Source organism: Semicossyphus pulcher, unplaced genomic scaffold, assembly GCF_022749685.1.
Source record: "Semicossyphus pulcher isolate SPU_LCO1_2020_fin unplaced genomic scaffold, fSemPul1.0.p SCAF_9, whole genome shotgun sequence".
Lineage (NCBI taxonomy): Eukaryota > Metazoa > Chordata > Actinopteri > Labriformes > Labridae > Semicossyphus > Semicossyphus pulcher.
This window is the reverse complement of record NW_027211770.1, coordinates 6,351,335-6,366,687: the sequence shown is the minus strand read 5'-3', so window position 1 is coordinate 6,366,687 and position 15,353 is coordinate 6,351,335. Positions and strand designations below refer to the sequence as shown.

The following is a 15,353-nucleotide window of genomic DNA, read 5'->3' as shown; positions in this document are numbered from 1 at the left end:
AAACGAAAAAAAAATGTTTTCATATAAAACATTCACAGTGCAGGGTGGAAAAATGTGAACCCCTAGGCTAATGGCTAATGGTGCCAAGACCCAATTGGAGTCAGGAGTCAGCCAACCTGAAGTCCAATCAATGAGACGAGATTGGAGGTGTTGGTTAAAGCTGCCCTGACCTATAAAAAACACACACCAGTTTTGAGTTTGCTATTCTCAAGAAGCATTGCCTGATGTGAACCATGCCTCGCACAAAAGAGCTCTCAGAAGACCTATGATTAAGAATTGTTGACTTGCATAAAGCTGGAAAGGGTTACAAAAAGTATCTCTAAAAGTCTTGATGTTCATCAGTCCACGGTAAGACAAATTGTCTGTAAATGGAGAAGGTTCAGCACTGTTGCTACTCTCCCTAGGAGTGGCCGTCCTGTAAAGATGACTGCAAGAGCACAGCGCAGAATGCTCAATGAGGTGAAGAAGAATCCAAGAGTATCAGCTAAAGACTTACAGAAATCCCTGGCACATGCTAACATCTTTGTTGATGAATCTACGATACGTAAAACACTACACAAGAATGGAGTTCATGGGAGGACACCACGGAGGAAGCCACTGCTGTCCACAAAAAACATTGCTGCACGTTTGAAGTTTGCAAAAGAGCACCTGGATGTTCCACAGCACTACTGGCAAAATATTCTGTGGACAGATGAAACCAAAGTTGAGTTGTTTGAAAGGAACACACAACGCTATGTGTGGAGAAAAAAAGGTACAGCACACCAACATCAAAACCTCATCCCAACTGTGAAATATGGTGGAGGGGGCATCATGGTTTGGGGCTGCTTTGCTGCCTCAGGGCCTGGGCAGATTGCTGTCATCGACGGAAAAATGAATTCCCAAGTTTATCAAGACATTTTGCAGGAGAACTTAAGGCCATCTGTCCACCAATTGAAGCTCAACAGAAGATGGGTGATGCAACAGGACAACGACCCAAAGCACAGAAGTAAATCAACAACAGAATGGCTTCAACAGAAGGAGTGGCCCAGTCAGAGTCCTGACCTCAACCCGATTGAGATGCTGTGGCATGACCTCAAGAGAGCGATTCACACCAGACATCCCAAGAATATTGGTGAACTGAAACATTTTTGTAAAGAGGAATTGTCCAATGGTCCGTTGTGCAGGTCTGATATGCAACTATAGGAAACGTTTGGTTGAGGTTATTGCTGCCAAAGGAGGGTCAACCAGTTATTAAATCCAAGGGTTCACATACTTTTTCCACCCTGCACTGTGAATGTTTACATGGTGTGTTCAATAAAAACATGAAAACATATAATTGTTTGTGTGGTATTAGTTTAAGCAGACTGTGTTTGTCTATTATTGTGACTTAGATGAAGATCAGAACAAACTTTATGACCAATTAATGCAGAAATCCAGGTAATTCCAAAGGGTTCACATACTTTTTCTTTCAACCGTATGTACTTAAAAACCCACTGCATTTATCTGGTATAATTTCCTGTCTTGTTTTATATTGCAATAAATATTGCAGAACAAATTTAAGCAATATCACTTTTTTTCAATATTGTGCAGCCCTACCTAGTATTAACTAATTTCTCTGTGAAAGTTGCTGAAAATGGTTGTGTGCTTAATATAAACATTTTCAGTTAAATCCAAAAATACCAACAGAGTAATTGTACATTTTGTACTTTAGCCCTGTCATATTGCAACAAGTTACCGTAAAAAACAAGCAAATGTTTGTTTGGTATCGCAGACGATTTGACAGTTAGGCAATGCAGCAAAATATCGTCGAGTGGATAACATCCGCTAACTCGCGCAGCCTCCCAGGGCTGATCTGGCTGGTAATTTGCTGTGTGGTTACGAAGCACAATGCCAGAGTCATGCAGTATATTTATGTTAGAGCTAGTTGGCTAACCTTAGCATGCTTGCTAACATTATGACTTCCAAAATAGTATCCGAGTGTGTAAAGCCGTTTTCCCACAGGTCAAAAAACCTGCTAACACCCGGCTTTTTTGCTTAATGGGAGAGGTTACAATCGGCATTCAGACCCGGGTCAAATGACTGCAGTAGACCCGGGTAATTATCACCTTGGCTCCGATCAGTATTGATGGGAACACAAAACCTGTGTCAACACGCTAATCTCCTACCACTTTCCAGCGCAATGCTATGCTCCGTCTGTAACTTCTACGACTTCTGCGGTTCCAAATTCATCGGCACCGAGTGTGATAAACAGACTGATTGAATAATAGATACAATGAAGAGCTAAGCGCCGTAACAGCTTCACTGTTTACTTACCCTGTTTCGGGCGCATTTGTGACATCAGACAGTGAGGCAGCAGAAAAGAGACCGACAGAAGTAAATCCCACTGGCAATGGGTACAGAGACAATCGGCATCTATAAGCAGGTCTTCCCGGGTCTAAAAAACCTGTGTTAACATGCTAATTTTAGATGGGAAAGGGGTATATGTCAGTTGTCTAGCTCGACAAATAATCGCCAGCTAACGTGGTTCTAACTTAGGTCTGACAAACAGTGTTGATTTTGGACAACATGATGCCAGTCAATAAACACGAAACGTCAGTGAACAGTAAACAGAGCCGGTGAGTTTCAAGATTGAGCAAAAACGGCAAAAACCCCTGATGCTTGTTCATGCGTGCAAGTGTCGGCGCAAGCTCGTATAAGGTTGACTGCAGTTCACTCAACGGCCAACCGTGTTTCTGGGAATGAGGATTTTTTGAAAGTTACATATGGCCCCTTTAATATGTTTCTGTGAATTTCTTTTTGTGAAGGTTGAGGTCATTTTTGTTTTCCCATATAAATCTAACCTCTTATGCCCGTGCTGCTCAGGCGTGCTTGTGTGATCCTGGAGAGTACAGTGAAGACCTGCTCTTTTTGTAAAGTGTCTTAAAATAACTTTTATCATGATTTGCCGATATATAAATAAAAATTGATTGATTGGTTGTGTGAACCTAGTGTAACTCTACAGACTGAGCCAGTAAGGTTTAAACAAGTCTCAAATAGTTCATTTCTACTTGCTTTTTGGAGTCTTATTACACTTTTACACTTCTTACAACACAAATTAATGATGTCGGTTGTAATACTACCTGGCTCATCTGCAATGTCTGTCAAAGCTGTTTTTGCAGGAGGGGCGTCTCCATGAGGGTCCTGGCCTCTACAATACAATATACCCTTCGATGCTAAGGTGGCCCTGATCTCCACCATCTTAGATTAATTCAGTCAACAGTCTGAAATACTCTCCCATTAAGCATTAGGAATTCTATGATGAATATGTGTGGGATGCCGTGACAATCTCATGGAGTAAATTGTGATGACTTCATTAGAATACCAATTTCAATTCTGGTAGTGGAAAATAATATTCCTTTCATCTGTGGACTTCTGAAGTCTATCATACTGTGACCGAGAAATAGACACAGTTTGTACAGTAAGCTAAAATAAAGATAAAAAATTGTGCTAGCCATATTTAGCAAAACATTAGTCACCAAAAATCACGACCTGCCCCAACTTCTGGATTACTATTTTTTGTTTTTCATTATGAACAAATGCTAAAACACTGCTACAAGACACTCACACAAGTTGTCAAGTTGTGAGTGTCGTGTATTCTGTCAGCTCGGTGCTTTCAGCAGTGTTCTCTGATGATTCTGCTTGTGGGAGGTCTGAAATACACACGACTCAGTGAATGTTGTTTTGTTATCTATTCACTCAGAAAAAAGGACGAGCATGAACAGTGTTTCTTTCAGAGTCAAAATACAATTTTCTCCAGCATTGCCAGACAAAACAAAAATGAAACGGTGTCAATGACAAACCACACTTCTTTGATTGTTGCAAGCTCCGGAAAAACATCCTCATCCACCTCTATGCCCTGCTCGTCTGTGACTTTCAGTGGTGTATTTTCATGTATGAGAAACGTCTGCTGCACTGAAGCATAACAATCATGATGCCATTAACACATTTATGAAAACTTTCTCTTATGTGACTTAAAAAAAATTGAACGCTTAAGATAAGATAGAACTTTATTAATCCCCAAGATAATTCTAGTGCCTGATTGCTCTAGAATAACAGTACAGAAACATATGGATTGTTACTATAGGATGAGCCTCTGTTGTAGCTCTTATTACGTGTATAGCATAATATTAATCCATTGACATGAATGTATTGTCACAAAACTTGAGCACTCTAACACAAAAGGTCAGCAAGTTATAGATGCTGTACAACCACACGACCAATTGTGCTAGCCTACCTTACCTTAGATCACATGCCTCAAACTCAAGGCCCGCGGGCCTGGCCAGCGAGATAATATCATACCCGCTGATACTACAAATCCCAGAATGCACTGCAACAGTGTGCGCCAAACAAGACCTGCCAGCACTGGCTTTGTGAGTTAGCATTTCTCTGCGACGTAACGAAGCACCTCACTCTGCTAAACATCCAGCTTCAGGAACAGGAACGTGTGATCATGCACATGTATGATGCAGTGAGAGCTTTCCAAGCTAAGCTGCGCTTGTGGGAGACTCAGATGCAGCAAGGAAACTTGGGTCACTTTTCCTGTTGCCAGATAACGACAAACCAGATCTCTGCCTCCCAACTGCCCATTTTGCTGATAAACTGAGCGGATCTGACAGAGTTCACACGGCTCTTTTCCGACTTTGGAGCTCAAATATTTAAATTTGAACTGCTCAAGCAACTGACGCACACCTTCACTCAGTTGTTGTCACTTGCTGACGAGGCTGGCAGCAGAGGGGAAGAAACTGTTCCTGTGTCGGGAGGTTTTGGTCCTGATGAAGCGCAGCCCAGAGGGGAGGGTCTCAAAGAAACTGTGTCCAGGATGAGAGGGGTCGGCCAGAATCTAACCTGCACCCCTCAGGGTCCTGGAGGTGTACAGGTCCTCGAGAGATGGCAGATTGCAGCCAATCACCCTCTCTGCAGAGCGGATGATACGCTGCAGCCTGCCCTTGTCCCTGGCAGTGACAACAGCTGACCAGACGGTGATGGAGCAGGTGAGGATGGACTCAACGATGGTGGTGTAGAAGTGCACCATCATTGTCTTTGGCAGGTTGAACTTCTTCAGCTGCCGCAGGAAGTACATCCTCTGCTGTCCCTTTTTGATGAGGGAGCCGATGTGTGGAGTGGAGTCGCTGATGGTGATGGGGGCGGGTGTGGCTGCTTTCTTTCTAAAATCCACATCCATCTCCACTGTCTTCAGAGCATTAAGCTCCAGGTTGTTATCACCACACCAGGTCACCAGAGGGTCAATCTCCCACCTGTAGGCAGACTCGTCCCCACTAGAGATGAGTCCAATGAGGGTGGTGTCGTCCGCGAACTTCAGGAGCTTGACGGACTGATGACTGGAGGTGCAGCTGTTGGTGTACAGTGAGAAGAGCAGAGGGGAAAGAATGCAGCCTTGAGGGGAGCTGGTGCTGATGGTCCTGGAGTCGGAGAAGTGTTTCCCTAGCTTCACGTGCTGCCTTCTGTCGGACAGGAAGTCTGTGATCCACCTGCAGTTAGAGTCGGGCACGTTGAGCTGGGAGAGCTTGTGCTGAAGCAGAGCCGGGTGAGAGCCGGGTGAGAGCAGGGTGAGAGCAGAGTGCACTTAAATATATACTTTTTGCACCTTTACACTAGATTGATCACATTTAAAATATACTGCTAGGTTGTTAACTAGTGTAACATTAGGTTTTACAACTATGACAATATTAATTAGAAAAATAAATACTCCAACAGTAGAGACAGTCTCCTTGCTGTCTAGGCTTTTAACTCATCTTAAATAAGAGGGAGATGTACGAGGCAGAAACATTACCTTGTCATTCCTTCAAAGCAGGGCCTGTGTCGCATTAAATATCTTCCTTAACATGCAGAGTCCGCTGTTTTCGCTCACGGTTATCTAATGAAACATAGACACTCAATGAACGGAAATAACACATTCATATGTTGATAGGACTAGAAGCACTGTTAGTCGATGCTCACCTTACGATTTATCAAAACAAGAGGCAATGAGCAGGATATTAAAGTGTTATGCGAGACGTCGAGTTCTCCATGTTAACAGTATATTCTTTGCTTTTAAAGCGGTCCTTTATAACAGAAAACGGGAAGTTCTGAAACGACACTGATCGTGCTTTATCATTTACGGGAAAGAGGATGCTTTTTAGACAGATTTCAGTCATATCCTGACACCCGCCAAAAGTAATAAGGTCCAAAGCGATCAGTATGGATCCGTTAGAAATAGGAGGAGGTTATCCGCGTAAAGCGATTTAAGTTTATGTACTTGTCCCCCCCTTTGCACCCCAACCAGACTAGTAGTCTCTCTTAACCTTATTGCCAGAGACTCTGTGGCAATGACTAATATCTGGGGGCTCAGTGGACAATCCTGTTCCTTGTCCCGCGGAACAGTGGAAAATATTTCGATATTATTTGATAGATATTTGTCCGAATTGAGGCTTGAGGCCCAGCATATAGAATCTTAATACACAAACAAAAAGTAATTCCGAAGCCGAACTTCTCGAGCACAGTAAATTGATGGTTGTATTAAATCCTTTTAAAAGCCTTTTGTGCATCCAAGGATATTATAAGCTCCAGTTTGATGTTGTTGGGTTGATAGATAACATTGAATACATACACAGCTTTTTTAACCAGGATTTCTTCAAAAACCTTTAACAGTAGCAGTAGTAACTTCAGCTGGATACCCATCAGGGCCAGGTGCCTTTCCAGGATTCATTGTTTTTTAATCGCTTTGTCAATTTCTGTTCAAGTAATATTCAAATTCAAATTTGACAGATTCATCGAAGGAGGGCATTTCCAATTAACTAAAGAAGTTATCTGTTAAATCTTTGTCACTTGCTTCTGAGGTATACAGGTTTCATAGAAAGACATAAATTGAGCGTTAATGTCCTTTTGGTCCGTATCAGCCATACCCTCCCCATCTTTTACTGCAGAAATAAATCCTGCCACTGCCGACTGTATGAGTTGATGGCACAAAAGCTTACTGGTGTGCTCCCCATGTTCATAGAAATGAATGTGTGATTTTGAAGTGGAGGCATTATTATCATTAGTAATGGAGTCAAAATCTGTCTGAAGCGGAATTCTCTCCCGGTATAGATTCTCAGAGGGTCATGTTGAATGTTATTAGTCAACTGTCCTATCAATTAATTCTGGAGCTGCTTGGTTTTCCGTTTCGTTGTGCTAGCATTATAGGATACCACTTGTACCCTCACATATGCTTTCATGGTCTCCCATAACCTGAAGTAACTTAGGCTATTTCATGTGATTCAATGGTTTTGAGAAATAAATCTATGTTTATAAAGTTGTCTTGAGTTAAGCGCCACACAATGACGACGTATGTTATCTGGAAAGCGGATCTTCAAACTAGGGATCGACCGATTATCGGTGCCGATATTTGGCATTTTGAGGCATATCGGCATCGGCCTTTTTTTTTTTAATCCGACAGCCAATAAGAGTGCAGAGTGCTCACACACACGGCTGAGAGGAGAAAAAGTTCATTTCTTTGCAAATTTTATTTAACTTTTTTTTTATTTACTTTATAAAACTTCAGGAAGTTATTTATTTATTTATTTAAATTTTCCGTTAACTTTATAAGAGATGCTGCTGACCCTGGGAACTCCCTGCGCTTTTTGTTTTGTTTAATAAACATATGCTTAAAGGCATTTAAACAGTTGTGTTAGAGTTTGTATTATTCAAAATTTTGACGCCAATATTTTCATTTTTACTGCAAATGAATATTGGCTCCAAATATCGGTTATTGGCCTCCTTGACTACTAATAATCGGTATCGGCCCTGAAAAAACCATATCGGTCTTTCTCTACTTCAAACGTACTGGACAGTGAACCAATATGACTGTCCTGTTGTCTTCCACCTGTGTAATTATGGGCAGTTATTTATGGTCATTGAAAAAATAATCAATTGTAGAGTAGGTTTGGTGTACTGGGGAGAAAAAGATTTTGGAGTTTGGATTTTTGAATCTCCAGGGGTCGGTCACTCCATAAGCCAAATATCCAACAATGACAGAACCGACCTCAGGCATATTGCATAGATCCCCTGAGAGACGCAGAGAAGAGTACCCTGAGCAGATAACCACCATGCAGAGCAACCATTAATGCATATGTAAGAGTTATAAATGATAGAGAGTGTATGTATTTGTAGAAAAGTCATTGATGAGCATTTTCATAATGGCATTGCGTTTCCTGCCAGGTCAATGTGACCCCTATCAGTTCAGGAAAGTATTTCAATCAGGCTTTGTATGTGCTGCCCGATACAGCTCAGGAAATGAAATGGGAAGAAAGGAGAGCTGTAGAAATGGTGAGTTTCAGCCAGTGGGAAAACCAGGATAAAGGAGTGGAGAACAGTAGGGAAGATGAGTCATATCATTGCAGCAAACTGGACCCCATTTAAAATGCCACTGCAGCTCGAGAAATCAACTGTTTTTTGGCTAAATTCTGATTATGGCTTGCTTACATTGGCATTGATGTTTCACTAAATACTCAAAATTTTAAATTAGGCATTGGGCTCTATTTTTTGTTGAGTCTTCTTACTTTACAGTACTAAAAGGGTATTGCCTACATTATCTTAGCTATAGAGAAGACATTCATCTACTGCAGCAATAATTAAGTCTTACCTAGTCTTTAATGTTGCCCTTTACTGTTTGCATTGTTTCCTTTCCACTGTACTTTTTTTCTCAGCTGTTGCTGATTTAGCTACATGCGGGGCCAGCTTATCCGGCCTCTGATCAATACTACGCTTCTCCTGCTTCGGCTTTAGTTTCCTCCAGGAACCAGCACAGCTATCTTTATTTACTTTCCCTTTTAGTCGGTCGTTCATAAACCTAGAAACAGTTTAGGTTAGGTACAGTGGCAATACTTTACTCTGTTTACCTTAGCAGGGATAGCTGATGAGTTCACAGTTAGTCGTACTAACAGAGCACTGGATACCTGCTTAACTCATCTTTGTTTTGAAAAAAGCTCTGTCAGCCCTAAACTTAAAGCTCCCTGTGCTAGGCCGAAAACAATGGGCTTCATGCTACAAGCGATATATGAATACATTTTCTACATTCTTAATCTTATCCAAGATTTTTTCTTATTTTGTTTTTACCCATTTGTTTTTTTGGGATTCACCAATGTTTTCTTATTTTTGCTCACAGATCTTTTGCCTTTGCTGCATTTTTGATGTACCTGTTACGCAATCCTCAGTTTGGCCGCACCTAATGGTGATACAAGGGAATTGCAGGCACACGTGTCCAAATTTAACCAGATGTCCACAGTTGGCTCCCTTTGTCCTGGTGCTTACTCTTGATTTGCCATAGGTTCGATCACCATTGTGTTACCTCATTCAGCGATGGATTGTGACTTAACACGTGACATTTATTTAAATGAAAATCTTCGAGATTATATCTTTAAGTTGATTTAAAAGTACTTTTTTCGGGAGCATTTCTTCTTTTCCTTGTGCCCGATTTGCACACGGCACAACATGCGCCTGCCCTAATATGGTGTTTAAGGGACATTACCTATGCTAATGACTTATTTTTTCTCTTAACAGAAAATTAAGAGAACATTTAAGAGACATTTAAGAGGCTGTTGCTGCATGAGGCCCAATGACTCCTGTGTTATTGTTTTATGGCCGGCAGCTTTCAGCAGAAGCATAGACCCAAGCACCAGAGATGCCTGCTGTCCCTTTGACGGTCTGAGGCAGGGCTGAACGATTTATCGTTTAACCATTGCAATTGAGATGTGCACATGTGCAATTGTCACGACGCAGGATGTGCAATAGTGAAGCAAATTTACTTCAACACGTCAAGCTGCTCCTTTATTGTTTCTTGGTGCAAAACAAAAACTCTCCAGTTTTTCTTTTTATATACGACCCTACGATCTGCAGGAAAAGTCCTGAAAGAGACCTGACACTGTGCAGAGTCTGCGTGTCACCTACAGGTAAACAAGAACACAATGCTGCAGTCATTCAGTTACAGACCATTAACAGAGCGGTTGTGCTTACTTTTAGCGGTTACACCTGCAGAGCGCAAGCGGCATGAGGTTGTGTGTGTCGACGGGATGTAGGAGACGGTGAGCTATTGTTCAAAATCATCTCAGGTCGGGAGGAACCACTCATCATTAACGTCTGGAAACTAACAAAACCAAACATGGTTATAAATGACACCGGAACTACACAGCTGTACTTAAAAGCTTTGAAAGTAGTGGCATAAGAATGATCATATTTTACATGGACATTCAGTATATTATGTCCTCTCTCCCTGTATGTGTGCGTGTTTCTCGACAAGCTTGTGTGGAGGCGCTGCTCGCTACAGGGACGGTAGAATAAGTTGCCATGTATACCTGGACAGCCCACTTAGATGTATTCTATGTGTGGGAAACGCTGCTGTGGGTGTTAGGGTCGAGCATTGGTGTTTAGGGAAGTAAATCTTCCTCATGTGTGCAAAACCCAAAGTGTGTGTCCGAAAACCAAAACATGTGCGTTTATCCCAGTAATGACGGTATTGCCAAATCCATGTCGTGGCAGAACATAACACCAGTGACGTTACTGAAACCTGTATACCTCCCATCCATCATACATACATACATACATACATACATATGCAGACATACATACAGACATGCAGACATACATACAGACAGTATAAGGGGAGGAGAGTTCTGTAAAAAAGGTAGCCAATGGCAGGTTCAAATTCAAATTCAACATTCACCCCTTATCTGAAACAGCTCCTAACAGTGGTACAACCTAATCCTTAATCCAGCTAATTGCATTATGAAAGGCACTTCTTACCCTGAAAGTGATGCAATGTCAAAACAATTTATCTCCAGAAACTCCAGCATTTAAAACTAAAAATGTTTTATCTCCCTAACATATCATATTGAAGATTTTCATTTAAATAAATGTATGTTAAGTCACTATCTATCACCGAATGAGCTAACACAATGGTGATTGAGCCTTTGCATTTGCAGTATGTAGTATTATTATGGACTGGGTGTCTGTGGCGACATTTGCTGTAAATATCACAAGCGGTGTTAGTGATGCATTTTCCATCAGCCAGCAGTGGTTGGTCTGCCAGAGAGGGTAGGCGGAGCTACGCGGCTGCATTTCCGGTCTCTGCAAGTGATGCGAGTAAACAGTAATCTACTATGGCTGAACAAACAAAGAAAAGATTTACAGTAGGGCTGTGAATTGGCAGGGACCTCCCCATCCGATACTATCCCGATACTTGAGTGCCGATTCTATATGTTTTGCGATTTAATATTACGTTTTCTTTTTTCTTTTTTAACACTAGACCATCAAAGACACTTGAATTATACTTTAAAAGACCATGCATATCCAAAAACAAAGCACATCACAAGTCAATCTCAGTCTTTCAGAGTTTTATTTCAGGTCTACACAAAAAAAGTTGTATAATTAAAGAAAGGACAGTCCTCTCTTTAAAGCCTGTTAAAATTTACATTTAATACAGCATAAGAGCTAATGTGTTCATTTACACAGTTAAAATCAAATTAGTTTAAATAAAAAATAAAATAAAATAAAATAGTTTTTATCTACATAGGTCAAAACCAGAGGCAGACACAGCATCATGTTTGTCGTTTTATAAAACCTCTTCATGCACTCCTGATAGTCCAAGGCCTCCTGTTCTGGTCTATCGATGGCCACCTTGCAACACACATCCAAGTGCTTGCCTTTAATCCGTTATACAGGTGTGTCTTAACCTAAAAAACAACAAATCATGCATAAGGAACTCTGTATTGTTCTGAGGCAGACATAAAAAGTGATCGTGTTCTACATATTACAGTTTTCATGGACAGTAACAATAAGTCATATCTTTTAAGTGCCGGTAATGATCAGATGGTGTCTGCAATGTTTCACTCACTTCTTACTTCTCCTCCTCACGAACTCGCTTTGAAAAGTAATAACTTATATTGTTTTTCAAGCCGTAAAGGTGGCGCTGAAAACACATTCAGCTTCACTGCTTGGATGTTACGTTAAGGAAAACTTCATAACAAACTGGACGTGCTTAGATGCAAAAGAAACAACATTTAAAGAAACACAAAATATCAAAAATATTGCCTTACCTGTAGCTAAAAAACACAGGCATTCTTCGTGGAAAACTTTTCACTCCTTCTTCTTTCACTTTTATTCTTCTTCAGCAGTTTTGGTGGCGCCTTTTCCGCTGTGCTGAACTGATTATGATACAGCGTTGCCACCACATCGACATAATGTCGTAATTGAAGTTAGAAATGACCAATTTATCAAGTGCTGGCCTTGTTGGATAACTGCTTCTTTTCATATGACGTCACCATTGCCCCATCTGCTGGATAAAAGCGGGATCTTCCCCCAATGAAAAATGTTCATTTGAATAATATGACTTATACCGTAAATATTGATTCAGGAGTCTTATTAAAGAAATTGTTAACCAGACAGATACAACTTCAGAAATAAGTGAAAATCCAAAGAAAAACGAAAGATATTGGATGCTCAGACGAAGTCTAACAGGAAAGCGTCCGTCAGCGAGGAAAATCAAGAGTTACAATCGTAACAACGGGAGCCAACCAGGGCTTGACATTAGCACCTGCCAACCGGCCAAATGCGGGTAGAATTGGGCAGTGGCGGGTGACTCACTCACTCTCACTAGCCACTCTGGCGGGTGGCATTTTATTCAGTAAGGAGACTGCTTTAAAGTTTTTAATACGGGACAATCCGGATGACGAGAGGGAGAGACAGCGCGGAGAGAGAGAGATGATCCAGAGTGTGATCTGTTACCAGTTTATCAGAGTTTATAATCATGTGATCCAGCAGTGAGCAGTTTATCATCATAGAGCGCAGTGATGACACCGATCTGTATGTGGTTCTCATGCTCTGCCCCTGACTAAATGGGGTCGCGATCTGTCCCCGTATTTCCGTGAACAATCATCTTTATAAAGCAGCTACGTCCACAGCCTGTGAATGAAACGAACCGGAGGTGATCCACGCGTAGTTTATCAGTTATCATGCGGCGCAGGGAGGAGATATGACACAGATCTGTCCTTCTACCTGGCTCAATAACGTCACGATCTGTCCGTATTTCCGCACACATGTAGGCTACTATAAAATATAAACTCTCCACATGCTGTCATATGTCCATATGCTGTGTACTTCATATATTTCACTGATGAACACAGGCGTCAGGCTTCATCATCAAACTACGTTTCACGTCATCACTTCGGTCCGTACTCACGCGCTCCCTCCCTCTGTGCGCCTGCGCAGCAGCTCTCTCCCTCTCTGTGCTGTGAGTCTGCATCACAGCTTTTTGTATTATATGATGTTTTTTCAAGTCTTATTAAGGTGAATGAGGCTCCGTGTTCATTTGCATACAGAGCGGGACATGAGCACTACCTGCGCACAGTATTGCCTTGCGGTTGCTGGCCAGTGAGCACACATGAAGCCCCAGTGAAGAATCATAATGTGGCTGCACATAAGAGTAACAAGGCCCGGGGAGGAGACAACACAGAAGAGAAAACTTAGTGAAACAGAAAATGAAAAAGAGACAAAGAAAAAGAAAAGACCAAAAGGTCAGGTCGAGATTGGCTGATAATGATCCAACAAAGAATATAATGTAGCTGCACTGACTGTAGGACATACGGCTGTGACAAGGTGAAGAAAAAAAATAGTGGCTAGTGAAAATGTTGAGTGGCTGGTAACTTTGGAACACCGCTAGCCACAGTGGCTGGTGAGCCAAAAAGTGAATGTCAAGCCCTGGATAGGCCTGAGCCGGGTGCTTTAATCACCTCATTCTCCTTCTCTCCTTTTGCATCCCTCCTGCCGTCCACTCATCTCATTACAGACAGGAGAGGGTGAGAGGCAGGGCCTGCATAGACCTAGGCATGAATTATTGAACCCTAGCTTATTTTACCCCAGCTTCTTAAAATAGCAGAGGCTAACTCCCAGTCATTATACACTGCAGCCGGTATATCACAAACAAATTGAGACTTAATATGTGTTTTAACCATTCAGATTTTTTTATTCATTTGTCTTGTTCCTTGTTGCTCCACACGAGTTTCAGTGCTGTATAGTTTCATTTTAAACTTGTTATTTTGTGGTAAAACATTATTAAAAATGACATTTAGCTCCATCCATTGTCTGTGTTATATTAGCTGAGTTAGCTAGTTGAAGTCAGCATGGCCACGGCATCAAGACAAAATGAGGGCGACTTGGCTGTGATGTTGAAAATAAAATGTGTTTTCCTTCTGTCTCCTGACCCTGTCTTTTTGTTTTTGCATGTATGTGTGTGTGCATCTGTGTGCGCGTGCTTCATACAGGTTTGAAAAGTCAACATCAAATATCGAGTCCCCCAAGCCTGTGAGCAGGAGGAAGAAGACGCTGTCAGGATGTTTAGCACCAAAAGGTCAGCACAACGTCACTTTTGATCTACTTTTATCTGCATAAAAAACGGCAGTTTGGAATCTCTCCTGTTGAGGGATGGGATTTCTGGTCCGCCATGTTCCACAGATGAGTTGAGGCGGGAAAACAAACCGACGTGAGAAAAGGAGATAACATTTCCCTTCTTTTATTTTTTAAGGGTAAAAGCTTTGAAGAATATAATCTGACACTTAATATCTTAACACATAAACACTTGAATTGATATTTGCAGCTTTACATTTATAAGTAAGCAGACCCTAGCAAATCCTAGCAACAGTAGATTCTCTCACAAATGTAAGAAATCCAGTTTACAGTCCTCTTTGGTTACATTCGTGTTTGTAATGTTGCATGTGGCAGAGTATAGTCTACATTAATCATTAATTATTTTTTCCCCATCTGGATGTTAACTGCAAGTGTGAGAGATGTGTTAGTTGGATCAAAGCAAAATAGTTTTGGTGGTTGTTTTACGTTGTAAAGCAGTACTGGACACATTTCTGGGAATAGCCCATAAATTATTCCATTTTACTTTATTTCTGTTGAATCATTTCTACCATGAGTTCTGATACGTAGAACAGTGCAATTTGAATCAATAAGGCAAGAATGTGCAGGCTCATCACCTCACAACCTAATTTAACAACCTTCCATGACATAACCTTGACAGGTTGTATGCATCTATGCATGGATGGCTCATACTAGGAAAAAATACAATGAAATGAACATTATTTAATGATTGTGTTAGATTTTGTTTTAATATCAACAGATTGTATTTTAACATGGAGATGGTATAGCAAATGTAGTTTTGATGAAAGAAAAAAGATGCTTTTCTTAAAGAATATAACAAGCTGTTGTATTGTTAACTGCGTATTTGCTCTGCGTGTGGGAATAGTTACTAATGGACTAAATGCTCTCATCAGTTTCAGCCGGTCATGCTTTGTAATCATAGC

General features: G+C 41.2%; 1 protein-coding gene across 2 annotated transcripts in view; it reads left to right on the top strand.

Moving 5' to 3' along the window:
* Positions 1–15,353, top strand: part of oxr1a (oxidation resistance 1a) — a 179,707-nt gene that overhangs the window by 8,581 nt on the left and 155,773 nt on the right. For both annotated transcript variants that reach the window (XM_069655581.1, XM_069655583.1), the window contains exon 2: positions 14,310–14,395. In XM_069655581.1, the coding sequence (XP_069511682.1) occupies positions 14,379–14,395 (17 nt within the window). In that variant the 5' untranslated portion in view covers positions 14,310–14,378. The remainder of the gene's footprint in view (positions 1–14,309; positions 14,396–15,353) is intronic.